The sequence below is a fragment of the Cajanus cajan genome, chromosome 2 (genome assembly GCF_000230855.2).
Source record: "Cajanus cajan strain Asha chromosome 2, NIPB_CcT2T_4, whole genome shotgun sequence".
NCBI classification, from domain to species: domain Eukaryota; kingdom Viridiplantae; phylum Streptophyta; class Magnoliopsida; order Fabales; family Fabaceae; genus Cajanus; species Cajanus cajan.
The window spans coordinates 64,421,614-64,444,202 of record NC_138518.1 but is presented as its reverse complement, the minus strand read 5'-3'; the positions used below and the strand labels follow the sequence as shown (position 1 = coordinate 64,444,202).

General features: G+C 29.5%; 2 protein-coding genes across 5 annotated transcripts; one reads left to right on the top strand and one right to left on the bottom strand.

The window, feature by feature from the left end:
• The first annotated feature begins 2,913 nt into the window (after window positions 1–2,913).
• NPH3 (Phototropic-responsive NPH3 family protein) lies at window positions 2,914–6,744 on the top strand. Of its 2 annotated transcripts, XM_020366604.3 has the most exons (5): window positions 2,914–3,356; window positions 3,525–3,638; window positions 3,758–3,827; window positions 4,113–5,384; window positions 5,947–6,744. In XM_020366604.3, exons 2-5 carry the CDS (start codon window positions 3,526–3,528, stop codon window positions 6,493–6,495), a joined length of 2,004 nt encoding a protein of 667 aa, XP_020222193.1. In that variant the 5' UTR covers window positions 2,914–3,356; window position 3,525; the 3' UTR covers window positions 6,496–6,744. The 2 variants fall into 2 exon arrangements, with proteins under 2 accessions (XP_020222193.1, XP_020222192.1); XM_020366603.3 differs by having other exon boundaries at window positions 2,914–3,638.
• An 8,820-nt stretch (window positions 6,745–15,564) lies between these two features.
• Window positions 15,565–19,526, bottom strand: LOC109804859 (transcription factor bHLH143). 3 transcript variants are annotated; one of them, XM_020366746.2, is made up of 5 exons: window positions 19,369–19,526; window positions 18,381–18,697; window positions 18,106–18,264; window positions 17,751–17,913; window positions 15,565–17,662 (listed from the first exon to the last, which is right to left on the bottom strand). In XM_020366746.2, exon 5 carries the CDS (start codon window positions 17,643–17,645, stop codon window positions 16,455–16,457), a length of 1,191 nt encoding a protein of 396 aa, XP_020222335.1. In that variant the 5' UTR covers window positions 17,646–17,662; window positions 17,751–17,913; window positions 18,106–18,264; window positions 18,381–18,697; window positions 19,369–19,526; the 3' UTR covers window positions 15,565–16,454. The 3 variants fall into 3 exon arrangements, with proteins under 3 accessions (XP_020222335.1, XP_082924818.1, XP_020222336.1); XM_083068692.1 differs by having other exon boundaries at window positions 18,106–18,697; XM_020366747.3 differs by having other exon boundaries at window positions 18,106–18,697; window positions 19,237–19,498.
• Window positions 19,527–22,589: the final 3,063 nt, after the last annotated feature.

Below are 22,589 nucleotides of genomic sequence, written 5' to 3'. Positions count from 1 at the left end.
AATTTCCTTTAAATATGAATCTTATTAAAAGCACTTGTGGCAATGTGAATTGTGGTTTAATTTTTTGGTATATTAGTTGGCAAACTACTGTTTTTTTAAGGATATTTTTTGGTGAATTAATTTTTTTTTTTAAGGATCGGCATAAGTACTTAAGGATTCAAAGTTATTATTATTATTATTTGTTATCTTCAGTAAAATTGTACAACATCTAAGAACTAATTGAGTATTGTAACGGAATAAAACTGTTTACAATAGCCTAACATGTTTATTAACACCATCTCCAATAATAGATCAATTTGTTTAAATTTTTTTAAAAATATTTTTAATAAATAAGAAAATTTTATTTTTTTAAGAAGAAACTCTTATATTTGTAATTAAAAAAAAAATCAATTGTATTGTGCCCTTACCTTACGCCGATTATTCATTCACAATCTCCAAAACATAAAAAAAAAAATGTTAATCAATGAATACTGGACGTGGAGAGTTTTATTGATATTACGAAAATAGTAGAATTGTAGTGCAACAAGCATATAAGGTCTTACTACAAGCTCTTAAAGATCAAATTTTAGTGAACTCATTATAATTTTAATAAATAAAAAAACAAGTAGATAAAGTATAATCAGTACGTAAAAAAAAAATTTAACATAAAAAAAAAGATTTGGTTAAATAAAAAGTAAGATTAGATTAAAGCAGAATAAGAGAACATATAACAAGTCAGACATTTGACCTTGCATCCCCTGCTATTTTCGTTTTTCGATCTTCTTTCAAAGGAAAAACCTCATTTTTCTCTCTTTTCCTTTCCCTCGCCATTTTGCTAAGAATTTGGGATGTGAATGAGAAAGATTGAATAACTATGCAAAATAGATTGAATAACTATATATATATATTGATAATGTATAACTTTTTTTAAAGGGTTAAAAAATCATGAATAGCCTTTAATTGAGTTTCCTTTTTTAATTTTTTTTTCTTTTAAGCACTCAATCTTAATTTGGGCCTTACTTTAGAAATTCGACCCCAATTTCATTCAACCTGAAGTAACTTATTTATAAATATAAACTTATTTTTAAAGTATAATAAGACTTTCGTGATATCTTATTTTAAAGTTTATTTTGTAATAACTAATGCTTATAAAGAGGATATAAATTCATTCTCTTTATAAATATTATAATAATATTTTATTGATTCTTTTGTGTAAGTCTACTTACTTAATATTTTAAAAAATAAATAAATATATTTTTTAACACCTTTATAAAAAAAATATAATATAATAATGATATTAATATTATTATTTATATTTACTTTAATAAACTAACTTGTTGAATATAAAATACTTTTTGAATGACTTAAAATATGCGCTTTTTAAAAAAATGATTTTATAAAAGTCTTGATCTAATTAACTTCTTAAAAAATTTGGTCTAGCTTGATGTAAGTTAGGCCATCAAATCTTATTAGATGACATAGCATATTTGCACCTTTATTATTAGTTCTCATAGATGGAATATTTAATGATTAAGCACTTACTTCGATCCTTAATTCAAAAAGTATTATTACATTAGTTTTTAAAATTAAAAAATTGCATAATTAGTCCCTAAAAGATTAAATAAATCTTTTAATTTAATTATTTATTGTCATTTTAGTATATATATATATATGTGTGTATATATATATATATGAGGAGAGATTTGTTTACTCTAGGAGTAATGTTATCTAAGCTTACTCTATTTAATAATTCATGTTCTCAAATTTTAATGATTCAATAATTGAATTTAAAGTTCTAAATGGATAGATTAAGTTTGTAAATTTTTAAAAAATTTGAAAACCATTTGATACTTTGTTTAATCAATTCAAATCAACGTATAAAATAATTTTATGATTATCTGTCCACTTGAATTAATGAAATGAAGTATCAAATATTTTTCAATTTTTTAAAGATTTGTAGACTTTATCTATGTATTAAAAACTTTAAATTTAATAATTGAATCATTAAAATTTAATGTAGAATATGAATTATTGAATGAAGTAAGTTTATATAGATTTACTTTTAGAGTAAATGGATCTTTCCTCTCTCTCTATATATATGTGTGTATCTGTATATTAATTATTATTTTTTTGTAAATGAATATTATATTATATTATATTCATTCATAATTTTGTCATTTTTGTTAATGTTTCATGAGTTTTGTTCTAGTCTCCCATGCACACTTGTTATCTTATTTTTAAAAAAAATCTTTTATTATTTTGGATATATTGTAGTGATTAATAGGTTTTAAGGTGTCAATATTATTAAGATGTTCTTTTCCTATAGTGATGTTTCACATATCTAATCATTTAATTAAAGAAAGATTATATTATATAATTTTAATTACACATTTGTTCACTTAGTAATTGTCTATTTACTCATTTAAAGACTACTTTTTACAATTTTTTAGTTTTAAGGAGACAACAACTTTCGAAACAAAGTGAGTGTTTTTGCAATCTTTAATATTTTAAATTGTTTTAAAAATATTTATTGTATATACATTTATTTAAGAGTAATAAAACAAGATTAAGATAAAAACTAATCTAAATCAAATTTCTAGATCGAATTGAATTTTTGATATAATTTAGAATTAAACTGATTAAATGATAAATTGAAAAATAAAATATATTTTTTCTCTTCAAAACCTATTCAATTCAAAAACACTTGCACTTTTCTCTCTACATTTGCCATGTCTCCAATATTGTAAGAAGTACTACTACTATAGTGAAAAGATTGTGTAAGAATACTATTAGTCTTTCTCATTAATGTTGAGTGGTTTTCCCATCTCTCTCCAATATTTCAAGAAGTACAGTGAAAAGATTCTGTAAGAATATGATTAGTCTTTCTCATTTAATAGCTATAAATGGCGGGTAGTTAGTTCTCTGACAATCTATCAAATGGCAGTGTGGTAATTAACCTCTTCCATGCATCACAAGTCACAAGTCATGGAAATTGTAAACGCGCCTTTGATCCTTTCTCAATTCTCAACGTCAAAAGGAATGTTTTTGGGATTGCAGTAAGTACAGTAACACACAAAAGAATAAGAAAAGAAAAAGAAAATAGGCTGAAAAGGAAGAGACATGTATGGTCAGGCAAACATAAAGAAAATGGAAGTGCATGTGTTTGCACACATGAGTGATGAAGGGTATGTATCCATCTCACACCGTTTCATAATTCATATCTGAAAGAAACAAACACAGAAACAGAAACCCAGATGATGATGATTCACAATCACAACAACACTCCTAAGTGTGCCCATTACGGCACAGCCTGTGAGATTTCCTTGACATGTTCTCTGAAGAAAGCGACAAGTTTGAGATAAGTCCAAGCACCCCATGTGGGTTCCTCCTCCCTTTTCATCAACTTTCTTTGTCTCCTCATTCAATTTTCTCTTCATCTTTTCTCCCTCTTCTCACTCTCACTTAAAAGCCACTTTCCAAGGAGAAACTATCTTGCCTTCCCCAATAATATTGCTATACATTCTTTGAGTCTATCCGCTTTTCAGCATGTGGGAATCAGAGAGTGAGTCTGCAGCAGGAAGGGAATATGGGAGTGGACTTCTCACTTCAACCAAGCATAGTGTCAAGACTGAGGGATTTCAGCAAAGAGGCAACTCTTGGTATGTTTGTTCAATGCAGAAATAGTACTACTTTCTCAACATGTCACACCCACTATTGGCTAGAAATTTTATAAGACATGGCTGAAAATTAAGATTAAAACTTCTGATAACTCATGCAGGTATGTTACAGCTGATATTCCAAGTGATCTTCTTGTTCAAATTGGAGATGTAAACTTCCATTTGCACAAGGTAGCTAGCTGTCTTATTAAAAGTAAAATAATAAATAAATTTCTTGCCTCAAATTTTGTTTGTTTTTGGTTTGTATGAAAAATATAAGTCTGATCGGATACAAATATAGAAGTGTTTTTTAAAACTTTTCTAATGGAAATAATTTTTAATGTTCAGTAGAGAAATTTTCAAAAGCACTTCTAACTTATATCCTAACAAGTTAAATATCAAGAGATGAGAGATGCTACTGACTTGTACTGAGGTGAATTTGATGAACCTTTTTTTTTTCCTTCTTTGCTGTGAAAGTATCCTTTGCTGTCTAGAAGTGGAAAGCTGAACAGAATCATATATGATTCTCGGGACCCTGACTTGAATAAGATAGTTATGGATGATCTCCCTGGAGGGCCTGAGGCTTTTGAACTTGCAGCCAAGTTTTGCTATGGAATTGCAATTGATTTAACAGCAGGCAATATCTCTGGCCTGAGATGCGCTGCTGAGTATCTTGAAATGACAGAGGATCTAGAAGAAGGCAATCTTATATTCAAGACAGAAGCCTTTCTTAGCTATGTGGTTTTGTCTTCATGGAGAGACTCCATAGTGGTGTTGAAAAGTTGTGAGAAGCTGTCACCATGGGCAGAGAATCTCCAAATTGTGAGAAGATGCAGTGAGTCCATAGCATGGAAAGCCTGTGCCAATCCAAAGGGAATAAGGTGGTCATACACTGGAAGGGCACCAAAAGCTGCCAGCCCAAAATGGAATGACATGAAGGACTCAAGCCCCAGTAGGAATCAGCAGGTTCCTCCTGATTGGTGGTTTGAGGATGTTTCAATACTCAGGATTGATCACTTTGTTAGAGTCATCACTGCTATTAAAGTAAAGGGTATGAGGTTTGAGTTGATTGGTGCTGGAATAATGCATTATGCAACTAAGTGGCTACCTGGTATGATGAATGACACAGCAATCCCCGGAGATGAAGGAAGCAACAGCAGTAACAGTAGTTCTAGTAGTGGTGGTAGCTGGAAAGGTGGGCTTCATATGATTGTTGCAGGACCTAGAGATGACACTTCAACTCTTCAGGCTAAAGATCAGAGAATGATCATTGAGAGCCTCATAAGCATAATCCCCCCACAGAAGGACAGTGTCTCATGCAGCTTTCTTCTCAGGCTTCTGAGAATGGCAAACATGTTAAAGGTTGCACCTGCATTGATTACCGAGTTAGAGAAAAGGGTGGGAATGCAGTTTGAGCAAGCTACACTGGCTGATCTTCTAATTCCTTGTTATAATAAAAATGAGACTATTTATGATGTGGATCTTGTTCAGAGGCTGTTAGAGCATTTTCTTGTTCAAGAACAGACTGAAAGTTCAAGCCCAAGCAGGCAATCCATCTCTGACAAGCATGTGAGCAACAACATAAATGCCAAGACAAGAGTGGCAAGACTTGTGGACAGTTATCTTACTGAGGTTTCCAGAGATAGAAACCTTTCCCTCACAAAGTTTCAGGTTCTTGCAGAAGCTTTGCCTGAGTCAGCTAGGACCTCTGATGATGGACTCTACAGAGCAATTGATTCCTATCTTAAGGTAATTAATTCCTTTTCCCGTTTTCCAAGGGGGAATGGAACAAGTGTTTCATGTTTCTTAAGTGTGATTTTGAATTACATAGGAATAGGATGCACTACATTTGAGTGAAACGTCATGGTAAATTTTGAATTAGAACTTCGTGTCTCATACTAAATATGCTTACTATTTCCGTAAGTGACAATAATTTGAGTTACAGAAATGAGATCAGTAAACATAAAATTAGTCGTTCAGTCTATGCACTAATAGTGTAAAACACTTTTATTCTGTCAATTAATTAAAATTATTGTTGGTATGATTTTTTAGTTATTTATTATAAAAGTCAGCAAATTTATCGTATACTGTGGTTTGTGGTTTACACTAACAGTGCATACCCTATATTCTTAATATTTATTCAAGAAAGGTTAGTTTTACATACATTGGTTTGGAAAAAAATTCTGGAGAACTCATTGATATGTGTTCTACTCATCTAGTTGTATAAGTTAAAATGTTTAGTAGTTTAGGTTCACATGTGCCTATAGATGTCTACTATTGTACTTCTTATACCCTTGAGCCAAATTAACAGGCACATCCAACTCTAACGGAGCATGAAAGGAAGCGGCTCTGCCGAGTAATGGATTGTCAGAAACTCTCCATTGATGCCTGCATGCATGCTGCTCAAAATGAAAGACTTCCACTGAGGGTAGTGGTGCAAGTTCTATTCTCTGAACAGGTGAAGATAAGCAATGCACTAGCCAACAATTCTCTGAAAGAAGGCGTTGAATCTCAGTACCAACCAATGATTCCAAACCGGAAAACACTTCTAGAGGGGACACCACAGTCATTCCAAGAAGGCTGGGCTGCAGCTAAGAAAGACATCAACACACTCAAGTTTGAGCTTGAGACTGTGAAAACCAAGTACTTGGAGCTTCAAAATGACATGGAAAATCTGCAGAAACAGTTTGATAAGTTACTGAAGCAGAAGCACACATCAGCATGGACCAGTGGGTGGAAGAAACTAAGCAAACTTACGAAAATGACTAATGTGGAAAACCATGATATTTCACCTCAGATTCCAACCACAGAAGAGCAGAACAGAAAGACAACTCGAAGGTGGAGAAACTCAATATCCTGAGATAAGAAACTCTCAATTGCCTTGAATTGGAACTAATACTTCTCATGTATCAATTTCTGTTCCAGACATTTTTTTTTTCTTTTTTGGTTTTGCCATATTTCATTCCTTTTTTCTTTTAAACAACAGCGTGTGGCTTCTCTTCGTTTAATTCTTTTTCCTTTTTCTTATAGAAATCACTATGAAATTCAAACTACATTGTAATTTGTCACCAAATCTAATCATAGTTTTCATGTGCAAGTTCTAGAGGCACTACTTAAATGCATCCATTTTACAAATTTCCACTCGGTGCAAATTTTAGAAGCTGTAGCTAAAGTACTTGGGATAAACCGGACACTTAAATTTACATTGAAGTAACTTCTCTAACTTTCTTATGCATTATCTTTCCTACAAGAGTTGAGGACAAACTGAAGGAAAACATATTAAAACGATTATAAACAACAGTTAATTATGTTATACAAACTACAAAAATTTCAAAATAGTTGATTCGAGGTAAACTTTTGAGGTATTGATTTATGACACCCTCCAGAGTTAAACATCTTGGCTATTATTGCAAAGCTCACAGCTCAGTATGCATTGCATGTTACAGTTGGACTGAAGCCTTTTTCCTTTATCCAGCTTTTATTTATTTATTTCTTTACAAGGGTATCCTAAATTCGTTTATTTGACAATTGCAATATTATGACAAGATCATTCTAACAATTGTCTCTTTAAGATTTAAACTTTAATCATGCTCCTAAAAGTATAACTTGCTTAGTGATGAGGATGACCTCATGCTACATGATTTTGCCCAAAGTGTGCACCAGGCCAATAATGCTTCGATCTTGTTTCATTTTAAGGATGATTTTTTTATCAGTGAGCAACATAGAAAAGAGGGAGAAAAGATTAAAACAGAGTAAAAATATATGGAAGGATGCTATTGATACATAATAGAGATCATATAACATAATCACGTAAGAGTAAATAGTGTATGTTTCAAAATGTAAAAACTTTTACATCTTCGTTTATTTATAAGCTGTTATCTGTAATAAATGTGTTAATTTTAACATCTCATATCAACAATGATTTTTTTATTAAATAATATTTTTTTTATTGACTAATACTGTATAAATTTTCCATGATTATACATAAAAATAAAAAATAAACTAACAATCAATATTTTTCCACTGAACTGCTGATATTTCAACTGGTCTGACCTTTTCTTCTCAATTTCAGATGACATCATGATTTGCTGTTATTGAGTACTCATCTAAAGCAATTTATGAAAGTATAAAAAATATATATATATATATATATCTAAAGTAATTTATGAGCCATGCGGCCACAGCTATATGACATAAGTGATTTCCACGAAGGACATTGCGAAAAAGGTTCTGAAAGAATGGAGGGAAAACAAATTAAAAGTGATTATGAAACAACGTTTTGATTTGTTGAATAGCTGGATAATAACAGATCACAAAAAGCCAACTCAACCCTGAAATGGTCGGTAATTGGTGAAAGAAAATTCACAATTTTTTAGCATTGTTTCATTATTTTTCCTCTTATAAAAAAATATAAAATATGTTTATTTAATTTTCAATTTATTCTCTGTTCTTCTAATTAAAGCAATCAAATCCTTATAATATTAATTTTGTAAATTATCCCTTTTATTTATATCGTGTTGAAATGGTTATTGAAGATGTGCATGTTACATAAAAAGTTTTTAAATTGATCAAACTTTCTAAAATAATATTTTTTCCCATAATCCTTCAACAATAGAAGAGAAAATTCGAAAGAAAAGAAATATGAAGATATTTTGTTGTCTAAATAGAGTTAGTAACGCCTTATACAAGTTTAAAGAAAAGAAAGATGAATAGATTTTGTTCTTTGATTAACTAGACACTCATACCCAAAGTGAAAATAGGCAAGTGACTTGTGAGGAGGATGTTTAAGACTTAGTCATTAGAACATGTAATGACTGAAAATATAAAACATAAAATCTATAAAATAGAGAAGATAAAAGCGAGAGAACAAAACAATCTTGTATTTGTTAAATGATCATATTTTGCACAATTTTCATTCATATATAAAGAAAATACATTAAAAAAGAACAGTCATACATTACTCATCATCTGTAGATTTGCAAAACATATGTACTCATCATCTGTAGATTTGCAAAAACTTAAATATTTAATAAGATATTATTATAATTACCACAAATCATTACTTACTAAAATAAGTAACCACAATTACACCAATAAGAAAGTAATGAAAAGTTCTACTAGTTTAACATTAACCTATCTTAATTTATGTTTAAAGTTTGACTAACGTCTATTTACTAAAAAAAAATTATCTAGCCATTGCAACTTTACACAGATTAACAAGTATTAAATATTTACTTTTTTACCATTTTTTCAATTAAGAAACCTTGAAAATACAAACTTTTTCACTCATATTTAATCTCTCTTCCAACTAAAAAGTTACTTCTCCTTAATATAATTTTTTTCCACTATAAAACTCTTTCCCTTTTTCTAAAATATTTTTTAACTACTTTATTTGTGCTTTTTTCAAGTTTTTCTTTTAACTACTTTATTTTTTTTAAAATAATTTCTTTTTGGAATGAATATATGTGATATCATAACTTTTTATTTATACAACAGTACATGTAAATTTTACGTATAATAATTAATTAAATTGATTAAATTATTGTCTTCCATGCCTTCATGAAATATTTGTTATATGCTACTATTTTACTCATGATATTATTATTGTTTAGGAAAAAAAATATAAATGATAACACTAAAGTCTACATTAGCACCTAAAAATTTAAGTGACGACTTTAAAATAAAACAAGAAGAATCAAATGTCAAGTAAATTAGCTTAATAGATAAAAGTAGTACCAAATTAAAAAATCTACACTTTGATACTTGAAAAAGAAGAAAGAGACTAAAGACAAAAAGTTGGAAAAAAAAGAAAAAAAAAATTCAGAAATAAAGATGAACCGATAAAAAAAAATAAAAAAAAAAGAGGAAGACTTGTATATTAAGGAGAAGTAACTTTTTAATGAGAAGAGAGATTAAATGAGTAAGAAATTATGTTTTTCTAAATTTTTTATTTGAAAATATGATAAAAGTGATTATTTAATGTTTGTTAATAGGTGCAAAGTTGCACATGATAAACAAACCTTTACTAAAAAATTTACAATTCGAGAATTTTAAAGTCTTTTTCAACCAAGAAGTTCATACTTTTAAAAAAAACTTAATAAATTTGATAGACTAATTTATTTAAAATATAAAACTATATTATATATTACTATTATATATATTAATTTATAATTAATATTTATATTTAATGTATATAATTTTAAATATTATATATTAATTATAAATTTCATACTTAGACCTATTGGTCTATTCATAAACCTTGTACAAAATAGGTCATATAAACTGACTTTTTTAAATAGGTCAAATTATATTTTATATTTTAAATATTTTATTTTATATATATATATATATATATATATATATATTATTATGAGTATTTAAAATGAAATTATATTTATCTTAAATAGATTCCATTGTTTTACTATGCATGTTAATCTATAATTGATTAACAATATAAAATTATTTTACTCGCTTAACCTATTTTCTCATAAATTATTTCATTCTACAATTAAAAAATTTAAACTAATTTTATGAAATTTATTTTTTAGTTCTTATAATTAAAATATTTTATTTTAATTTCTATACAATATATATATATATACTATTTTCATTTTCTTTTAATCTCTATAATTTCTCTTAAAAAAATTATCAAAAATTAAAATAACTTCATTTTAAAATTTAAATTACTCATCATAATAAAATATTGTTTATATATTATAAATTATAATTATATAAACATAAACATCCACCCATTAAAATACACATCTAAAAAAAAAAACTACTAGTTGATAAGAAATGTTTAATTCAGATCTCCTTTTCCATGAATTGGAAACACTACCTGTATTCTGGAATAAGACGTATCTAATCAATATAATACCACTAATCTGACTAACTTATACCTATCTCTTCTTGTTTAGAGTTTAACATTATCCAAAACTAGTTTTACATATATAGTAACAGTGATGATGAATGATTGTAGACATACAACTAATTAGATATTACTATTAATTAGTCGCTGGTTGAAGAAGTAGTGATTGTGCAGTGCATCATGGCCAACCCGATGCCAAATTCTTATTCATAATTGCTTGTTTTGTCTGCTAATAACAAGACAAGGATTTGTGTGTTTGTCCTAATTAATCCCAAACAGTTGCAACTTGATAGCCCCAAACCAAGGTCAATAATTTCTAGGCCCTGCCTGCACAAGTCAGTTCTGTTTAGTGATTACGACTCAAAATTCAATTTTATATTTCTTACCAATATTAATTATATTCCATAAATTAAGTTCTTCCTGCACAGGACCATCAAATTACATGAAAAGGTAAAACATAAACAATATCAAGACATGTATATTTATTATTAACCAGGTTTAATAAATATGTTATTTTCATTTTAATTTATGTACCTAAAACCTTTTTGTTTTAGTTGTTATATGAACTTTTTTTAACATTCAATCTTCATTTAAAAAAAAAAAAAAAAAACTTTATGCCTTTATTTTGTGATGGTTTTGCATTTGCACTGTCAAAATAACTATATGTATCGTTTTTAGGTAAAAGAGCTGTAATTAAAACATAAAAAATATTGTTCGTATAGGAACTAATCAATATGTATAGTTTTTAGGTAAAAGAACAAAAATGAAATTTTGGTACAAATAAAGAAATCAAATGATTAATTAAAATTAATATTAACTATTAATATGCTTGTTGTCGAGATTTACCCTTTGTGATTATTTATAGGATAAAATGTTGATGCAGATTTTTAGGTTTTTTTTTTGTTGCGTTGATTTCTATTTAAAATTGAAAATCTACTTACTAAATATCAAAATTATCAGAAAAAAACTTAAATTTTAATAGAAGAACAATACTAAGATACATTGAAAAATTTTGTCTAAATTTTTGTCCTTAATATACCACAAAATTTAAACATTCATTACGAAATGCAGTAACGGAGATTATGATATTTATAATTGGTACATTAATTCGATATAATTAGGTAAAAGAATCGGTTTTGTAATTGGAGTATAAGGATTAATAATAATCTATCTATAATTTGGAAAAATTAAGGTTTAGTTTGGGATATCTTTGTTGAACTTTGTTCGTGGTTAAGTTACTCATTTTCATCATGTTTCTTTCTCATCATAAATACATACGCATAGGGATCTAGATTAGGCATACATATGAATAGTACCAAACTTGTTTTCATCTTGTGGTCCACTATTATATACCTATTAATTAATCCACAAATTCCGAGTGAAAACACCTTTGTGGGTGATCATTAAAGCCCTAAAGTGCGATATAATTAGTTTATGAAAAAAGATTCATTTTAAGAGTAAACTTTTTTTTAGATTTATTTCTTTAATAATTTATAATTTATATTAAATTTTAATAATTTATCTATTAGATTAAAATTTCTTAATAAGAAAATTAAATATATAAATTTCTACAAAAATTAAAAATTATTTAATACTTCGTTATATTAATTTAAATTGATAGTTACTTTAAAAAAATATATTATATCTATACATATTATAAAGAGGATATTTAGGTATATAACTGCTTTTGATCTCCACTTTTTAGTGGACCATTATATCCCTCAAATATAAAAAAAAACTTTTAGTGGACTATTATATCTCTCAAATAAAAAAAATATATATTTTCTAAATAACTACACGTAACCTTCTAATATATTATCTGTATATAATTATTAGAGACACGAAGTGTCTCAATCTTTATAGTATTTTTAGTAACAATGATAATGATAAAATTAAACATTTTCTTTTAATTCTTCTAGAAAATGATTATTTTAGATTTGGTTATGTTGTATAAATATTAAATTAGTTTATTTTATTTTACTTGCAACTTATTTGAAAATTTTAAGATAAAAAACCATTTCAGAATTTTTTTATTTGAATTTTGATAAATCTTTAAAATAAAATGATTTAGAAGAAACTTTGTATTAATTTTATATTTGTTATCATGAACTTTTCCATAAATTTAAGATAATATAAGAAATATTAATAAAAACAAAATAAACGTCCCATTAGAAATAAGAAATATATTAATTTTTTTAAAAAAAAAATATGTGTAAGTTTTATAAAATATTAATAAACAATACTTGTAATTAGTTTTAAAATTTAATTTAAAATTAACTATGTTATATAATAGTAATAGAAAGAAATTATCATTGAGTTAGATGTTAAAGTTTATTTATTAATTATCAAATTTAAATTAACAATTTTCTTGTCCAAACAAGAAAAAATACAATAAAATATATTAATTATATTAGAGTAAATTTTTTTGTCTAGTATAAACATGCCCTTGACTGGTCAGCCACAAGATACCTGGCTTACCTGGAATTTGTATATGAAAACTATCGCTTTAATCTTTTCAGAGACAAAATTGTGCAAACATAATCGATTGCATCTTTTAAATTAGTATAAGCAAATAATGGATTATTAATTTATTAGTTTCACCCTTCAAGGATATTATATTGGTTTGCACTTCAAGACTATATTATCAATCGAATACAGTTAATTTTCATTTATAAAGCTTTAATTTTTCAGTTCTTAAGTTGAATAAATACATTGTTTAGTTCTATAATCCTTATTACTAATGTTACATATCGTTCATAGTTATATATGCTAATATCCCTTCTAATTTTTATATATTATAATTGACTTTATTATGTGTTGAATGCCGTGAGTGAAAAACCACTTATATAAGTAAAATAAAAATAAATATTTTTTTTTGTCAAACTTAGAATTCGCAAGATATTTATTACTAACGCTGCCTGAAATGCTTTAATAATAATAATAATAATAATAAAGGCTTTCTCTAGTGTAAATTAAATCTTGAAGAACTTAGATTTGATTTTTATTGTTATTATTATAACCTTTTTTACTGATTATTTTTTTAAAGTTAAAATATTAAAAATATCAAGATTAAAATATAATTTTGATATTTTATTATATATTTTTTAAGTTTAAATTTTAGCTTTTTTTAAAGTTTATAAAGTTTTGATTTGATTCCTTGATTTGTTTCTATCAAATCAAATGGGTCTTTCCGTCATTTTTTTACATTAATAATGTTATATGTTACTAAACTTACTAAATTAGTATGATAAATCGACATAAAAAAAATTAATAAAAACACTTCATTTTTGGGAATGCAAAATTTTTTAATCGGATATTTTTCACATTTTATTTAATAAATAAAAAAATATAGTAAAAAGTTTTAAACTTAAAAACCGAAACTAAAATCAAAGAATAAAATGAGAAATCAGAAGTATATTTAAACTAAATATTATTATCCAAGGCCCATCTTAAAATTTTTGGTATATTGGAAGAACAAAAAATATGATGCACTCATATTTAATTAAATATTATTTATGATACTAATTCTTAAATTCAAAAATGTAAATAACAAACAATTAATCACATGCATGCTAAAAAAAAATGATATCCATGTCCACTATGTTTGTACGAGACTGAGTTATCTTTAAAGACTAATAAACAATGAAAAAGATGATTTATAATTGTTACATATTAAAAACAAGCTTGTATTGACTAAAATTAATATTGTGATAAATTAATAAGTTTATTTTTTAAATTTAGTTTGAATTATTGTTTATTTTATGGGTGATAATGTTATATAATTTCAAATCTCAAACGTGTGGTTCAGCGGTAGGGGTTAATCTACGCTTAAGCAAGGTTAGGGGTTCGAATACTGCCTTGTGTATGCAACTGTGTTAGTGTTAAATCTTAGGGTCAGCTATCTCACCCTTTGAGGTGCCTCTCTCCTAACGAGAAGATTAGTCACTTCAGGGATATACCAACAAACAAAAAAATGTTATTTAATTTCCATCAAGATATGATATCAAATATTTCCAAATCTATTCTAAAATATTTAAAATTTTACAAAAAAAATAATAAAATTAATTATATTGACTCAATTAACTCAACTCAATCTAATTCGTTCATAATTAAATTATATTAAGTTAAATTTCATAATAAAAAAACATAAATTTAATTCAATTTAATCCGTTAATTTTTTATTAGAAAGAAAATGAATTCATCCAAACTGAATCCAACCCATTTACATACCTATGTATTCAAGTCCACTTTACTAACATTTGACAAAAATCGAAGAAACTATCATTTGAACTAAAATAAAATAAATTATACATGATTATGATTCAGGTGTAGACATGTAGTACAATAATTACATAAGAAAATAATATAGGCACAGTTTCATTGGTGTCCCCAAAATTAACTTAATTACATTTATATTCTTTTTATTTTAAAAAAAATAACACATTCCTTTCGCAATTTTTAAGAAACTGTTTATGGTCAGAAAAAAATAAAGTAATTTATTTTAAAGAGTTGACAAATTGTAAGAACAATATATTAAGATAAGAAATGTAAGTTTTATTTTAAACAATTATATGTTTATTAATTTTCCTGTAACACATACTCTTTTACTAACTAATATTTTTAATTTACAACTTTCTCTTTTTATCTCACGAAAATTTGAAATAGAAAAAGTTAATCACACATACCAGGTTTGTCATGGTTTCAAAAACGGAGCTCATACTCCTAAAATCATTAAGAAAAAAAAAATCAGTACCAAGATAATGATCGCAATCTTAATATTATTTCCTTTTGACAATAGGTAAAATCTTGATATTCAACTGGATTAAGTATGAACTCATAATTCTTCAATAAAAAACTAAACAAATTTGTTTATATAAATATTCATTCATTTATTAGTTACAATTCTGCAATTTTCAATGGTCATAACAGTCTTTACTTTAGAAAAAACAACAAAGTTATAAAAAATAAAAATAAAAATAAAAAATCAAGATCCTTGCCTGCCAATTTGTTTCCTGAAAAGTATCATATTCAGATGTAGAGTTGCATGCAAAAAGATACAAGTAACAGAAAATGAGGAATCACAGATTGATCGAAGTGATATGATATGTACAAGCATGAAAGCACATGAGCTAACAACTGACAAGATGAACTACATGCATGAGCATGATACACTCTTAACCTTCATATACCACGCCCAATCCATAACCATTCACACCACTTATTCATACAATCACACAACTGACAGCTACATAATATCATCATCAAAAAGAGACCCTTGACTACCTACATGAATTACAAAGTAGAAACTAGAATTGCTTGTCATCATTCCTCCCTCAACATGTAAAACAAGGTAACCTTTACCACAAATGCTACATATCCAAACAAAGGGCCCCAGTAACTCATGATGAAACACTAGCCTCACTCTGCCAAACATCAGGAAACTTTCTTGTTACTTTAGAGTAGATGCCAGCATGATATGCGTGCAACCTTGAAAGAGAAGACAAAAGCACAAATCAAGGATGAAAAAGGAGGGTGGAGTGTGGGACCCCAGTTGCCTAATGCGCATGCATTCAATCACCAAGAGAGTGCAACACTTGAGAGAAAAAGTGTCCTCATTTACAGCAAAGCCCCCCACTAACACCTCCATCACTTCAATCTGTGACCTTTAATCCTCCAAAAAAGCTACAGGATAATCATGTTGGTCAACAAATTGAAACCCCATCTTGCATTTTTTCTCCAACTTCAGTGGCAAAGTGCAATACTATCTATTTCAGCGTTAGTAACTTTATTTCCCAACCATATATATACACCTCAAGAAATAGGATTAAAAGAAGGAAACAAGCAAGCATGCTAAGATAAACATATCAACCAACAATGTTCAAAGAACTACATCTTCACCACAAATGTGCCCTTCAACCAAACATACTATAACCTCAATGGCTGAGTACTACTTAGTGATATTTATCTCCAAGAGCACCAGATTGGGACATCAAAAATTTCAAGTACTCAATGGTTCCATCAATGACAAACAGTGGCTCCTTTCCTTTTGCACCTGGAATTAAATTCTCAAGAACTCTCAAAGATTCACGTATCTTATCCTTTTTCAATTTGATATCGCAAACCACTGAATCATCTACTTTAGCTTTATCAACAGAATATAGCCATCCACTTGAATTCTTTGATTCAGCATCACTGACACAATCACAGGTTCCATTTGGTCTTGCCAAATTAGATCTTTGCACAGGTGGGGATGATCTATTGTAGTCACCATCAATTAACTTCAGCCTTTTGTTAGGCCAATCAGAACTAGCAACATCCTCTTTCATGTCTTCAAACTGCTCTTGTATCACATGAGTCATTTTAGTTGCCAAAGGGGATCGATCTGTACTAGTTACCTCATCAGAATCATCATCATCATCGTTGCCATTGTCATCATCAGAATAAAGCAATGCATTTATTTCTTCCGTATCTTCGTGATTTTCACTTTCTTCAATGACTGCATGATCCTTAACAGACACTTCCGGTAAACTGTAACTGGGCAGATTCTTTTGACCCACATTACTGGCCTGCCCCTCCCCATTTGCGACATAACTTTGAGCAAACTTTGTAGCAGCAACAGTTGGACTCTGGACAAGAGGGAGGACAGGACCATAAAACAACCTTGTCTTATTATCAGAGCGGTCAAAGATCAGTAACCTCTTCTGCAAAGATGAAGGATTTGCATTTTGAAAAGATCCTCCAACATGTGTTTCTTTCAAACTTGTGTCTGCATTGTGATGCTTAAGGAATCCTTGCACCTCATTTGTTTGCTCAGTCTTCAGACTTGGGATAGAGGGAGCTTCAAGCCCATAGAACAACCTTTGTAAAGCTCCTCCAACATGTGTTTCTTTCAAACTTGTGTCTGCATTGTGATGCTGAAGGAATCCTTGCACTTCATTTGTTAGCTCAGTCTTCAAAATTGGGATAGAAGGAGCTGCAAACCCGCGAAATGTACTGACAGCAGGAAACATGCAAGTACTCGAATTCAGATATGTTGGCAGACAAACTAAGCTGCGCTTAGGCAGCATGCTGAAGTAATTCGAAGAAGGTGATTGCCATGCCACATGGTGTGGACGAGGCAAAGACCCGTCAGCCTTAACCATCCAACAAAAGAAATGACCTACAGAACAATAGAACCAATCAGCCAATGCTAAATATGAAACGCTTTCGGTTGAAAAGATGAAAAAAGAGCGTTTGAAAATATGTACCAGTAGATGTTATGGTGCTCTTGTATGAGATCCTTGGTAACTTACTGCTTTTCTAAGGAACAAAAGGGAAAATGAAAATGAAAACTACAAACTCCAGCTTAGTGAGAAAGAAATGTTAATCAATCTACGTGACAGGCTTAAGCAAATGACGGAAGTACTCAGCCTGCAAAGAGTCCAAAGATAGCATAAGTCACTCATTGAGATCATAAACTATCTAGTAACAGATAACACAGACATTTTAGAGTTCAGTGGTCCTAATGCTTATGTCTTATGCCAAAAGCTTCATAATCAAGGATGTAGTTATAGAAAAGAACTGCAACTGGAAAATACCAACAATCAGAAACAAGATACTAACCTGACAAAAATGCAAGGGTTGAAAACATGCTATCACTCTAACAATAATTGTTGCTTGACCTTCAATGCCATACTCATGTTTTAATGCCCGGAATCTTGTTTGGCTCGCTGCTTGGCACACCATAACTACTTTTGTCTCTCTCCACACTATTCAATCAATCTAATGTTGTACACAGTGAAGAAATGCCCAATAGAATATCACAATGAAGATACCCCAAGCTAAACACAAAATCAGAATCAGCTAGAACTAGAGAACAATATGAGATGAGAACATACCGAAATTACAAAATAACAGAATCTGCCTTAACTTCCTATCTTTTAGCCAATTCTATATTTATCAGAAGAAATGATCAAACAATGGTTGGCTTCCATGGCAGCAGCTAAGCAAAGGGACCAGAAATAACGAAATATAGGATTTTGGGAATGATGATCTACAGAATAACTCTACAATATAAGTTCAACTGTACAACTTGGCGGAACACGTCAACAGAAAGACCCAACCAACGCATGCTGATCTTTCCTTTGTGGCTTTAGATATCCAGAATTACTTAGAGCTTCAAGCTGATATTATGCACTCAAAGAAACCAATATCCCTGAAACAAAATTATATCATAGAATAGGCATCATAGTTTCATTTTATCATACATCATAAAAAAAATGTTTTTGTTTTTGTTTTCTAGTAAACCGAATCATCTAATTTACAAACAAGTCTCAATTGAGAAAACATCAATAACCACTGTGACTATGGACAGAGACATAGAAACATCAAAATAAACCTGTAGGAACCCTATCCTTCTCTTAATTTTCTTGTCCAAATGGGATATGGATTCCTTGTAACTTCACAACAGCCATAATAAGAGAACAGAAAAAGAAATTGAACGCAATCACCACACTGCTGACTTGATGTCAAGTATCTTATAAAAACACGAAGCACACATAGCCAAGAAGCAAACTCTTTCAACCAAGTAAGTTTCCAACTTTTTACCACATAACACAAAAAAGAATAAAAAAAATTAAAAAATTAAAATAAAATAAAAAAAAGTACTGCAATCCTGTTCCTCAAATTTCCCAGCAACAAAACTAAAGTCTATTAATTTAACAACACATGACCAAACAAATAAAAGACACATACCCTTATAAGATTTGATCACGGAGATCCTAGACTCCTAGTCCAAATTCAACCAAAAACTTGATCTTTTCACTCCCCACTAACCAGAGCAAAGAATAGGAGAAATAACAAGGAATGAGTGTTTGAAAGACTCACAGATGGATTAGAAGGAAAAGGGTGTCCTGAGGCAGAGAGCAAAGAGATGATTGAGAGTGAACAGGGAAGAGTGAGGAAGGAAGCAGTCACTACAAGAAAATGTCCAAAGAGGTACTGCTGATTGTGGATACCACCGCTATATAGACAACCAAATGTCACTTTTGACTTCATTTCTTATGGCAATTAGTAAATGCGGATGAAAGTCGTTAAACTAACAGTGATTTTTTATTTTATTAAAATATTATTGATGTACTTTTATCATAGAGTTCAATATATTTTTGGTTTGATTTAAAAAAAATATTTATTAATTTTTAATCAATATTTTGGAGACACTTATTAATGGCAGCTATTTCTTATTATTTCTTTTAGGTTAATTTATTATATTTTCTAAAATTATTCATAAAGTTATTTAAGAGATGTTTTCTATTGAGCTTTTTTATATAAATAGAATAATTTTTTTTTTGATAAATTATATGATACTTTTTTAATGAAGAGTGTTATTTGTTAAGTATTAACTTATCTCATTCTCACATCTCTAAAGCAAATTAGATACTATGTGAAAGGAAAAATTAAGAATATGGAGTAGAAGAATAATAATAAAATTTTTATGTGGAAAACATTCTCAATGTAAGCAAGAAAAATCACAAGATCTAATCTAGTAAAAGATTTTCATTATGAAATTAGGATTACAAATAGTCTCTTTTTCTCAAAAAGATCACTCAAAGAATCTCATTTCTCTCAAATGATTATTGTAACATTGTACTTTGAGTCAACATTTCTCTTAGTTGGTCATGTGTATGTCTTGGGTGAGTTAGAGAGTCCCAGAAGCTAAACCTTTTCTTCTTCTTTTTCTCTTGGTTTTAAGAGGGTCTTAGAGTTGGGTTACTAGGGCTTGGATTCTGCTTCAAACTTTTGGAGCTTAGGATATATGGTATGGGGCAAAGCTTCACAAAGCTCAAATTCTATTTCCTTCTTCTTTCATCTTCTTCATTTTTGGTGGCTCAGAGTCAAGATAAGGGGAGTTAGGAACATTTTTTTAGATTATTGTGTTTCATGTTGTTGTGCTTACACCAATAATGAGTTCATGTGTTGGATTTTTGGATTAGATGATGAAGTTGTTGGGTTGAGGTGTTGTGAGAAACATGTGAAGTGAATTTGATGATTTTGAATGATCCTTGTTGCATGTTGTGTTTTTGGTTGGAAACGAGTGAAATTTTTTTTATAGGTGTGGATTTGGTTGTTGCATGCTTGGTTTTGCTGAGTTTCAGGTGAAAGGGATAATTTTTGTGATTTGCATTTGCAAAACTCTAAAGTCACGTCAAGCGTGCCTTCAAACGAGAGTCTTTATTTTGCTCACATTGGACGTAGGATTGGTGACACAAGGCATAAGGAGAGAGAATTATCTCGAGTTGAAGTGACATCAGACGTGGTTTGAGTGGCCTCGGACATGAGGTGAGGGAATTATCTTTGCTTGGTTTGGCACCAGGTGCTAAAGGTGGCATCTGGCATGGGAAGGGAGAATTGCCTTGGGTTGAAGAGGCGTCGGACATGGTTTGCATGGTTCCAAGCATGAGTTGAGGAAATTGTCTCTACCTAGGTTGGTGTCAAGCATGAGGAGAGAAAATCATCTCAAACTGGCATGAGGTTGGACATGGAATTTTGTCACGCCAGGCATGGAATTTTTCCACTCCAAGCATGAGGTAAGGACTTCCTACCTCGATGGCATTGAGCGCAATGTATGTTACATTAGGCACAAATTGCCTTATGAATGTTTTTTTCTTGGTGAGTTGTATAATGATGATAGTTATATATATATATATATATATATATATATATATATATATATATATATATATATATATATATATATATATATATATATTACTGATTTGGGATAATGTATGCAGATGTTTGTATGGTTGAAATTATTATTAAGCATTGGTATGCTATACTTGATCAAGATGTTAAGCATTGGTATGTTATTCTTGAATAAGTTGATAGGCACTAGTATGCTATATTGGAATGATGTGATTTGATCTCTATACGCAATGACCTAGGGTAATGTCTATAGATGATGTATGTTGAGTTTTTGATGTTAAGAATGTTGTGGACATTAAAGCATGTTGATTGGCTTAGGACTGAAGGAGAGGTGTTGTTTTTGAAAGTTGAAAATCCCATGTAGGGAATCTTGTTGTAGCACTCTAGCTAGGAGGCCAATTGTTGAAAACCCTCCCTTAGTAGGTGCGAAACTCTTAAAGTAGATTTTGTTAAGTCTTTTATAAGTCCTTAGTTAATGTTGGAGTAAAGTATGAAGTCAAGAGCTACAATCCTTAATTGATTACTTGAAAGGTTGGGTGTTGAGATTTTCGTTAAAACCACTTTTGTTATCACTTTAAATTACTATTGTTTTGTCAACGGTCTCAAACACGGCAAGTATACCGGCCATTCAAGTAGTAAAAATATCGTATCCACAGGGATTAGAAGGTAAAATAAGCATTTATTGACTATTCATGACTAAAGAATAATTCCAAATTGTAGTTTGTCATGTATGTGAATTAAAGAGCATGACTACTGGAATGAAAGCTATAAAAAATATTTGTTGTGAGTGGACAAGGGTAGAAATGGTATTATGGTTTTTGTGAGATTGTGGGGTCAGATTTCACCAAACGTTAAACTAATGAATCCTTAATCACTTGTTACATGCATTGCTTAGTCAACCCATAAGTTTACTCAAACCTAATCCCTTAGAGCAAGAGCCTAGGTGCGGACATTGAATATCAATCCCTTGAGTACCCAATATCTACACCCGCATTACGGGCTAAGGTTTAAGACTACTAATGGGCTAAGCTCCATTCCTAGATACATCTCCCACTAGGCATTTGTTTCAGAGCTAGTTTCAATGGTTATTTTCCAACACCCAATGGAACCCATATCATGCAAAGGAGAATCAATCCAAAGCAAGCATTAAGAATAGAAACAACACAATAATGAATGAACAACTATATATATATATATATATATATATATATATATATATATATCATTGAAAATGTAAGGATTACACTAGAATTCGTTGGTTACATCTAACCCCACAAAAAATGGGTGAAACCACTCAAAACAATGAGGGCAAATACAAAATAGAGATGAAAGGAGAAATGAAGAACCGAAGGAAAGACCCACACACGACGGCTCCAAGCTCCGGGAATCCCTTCCACAGCTCC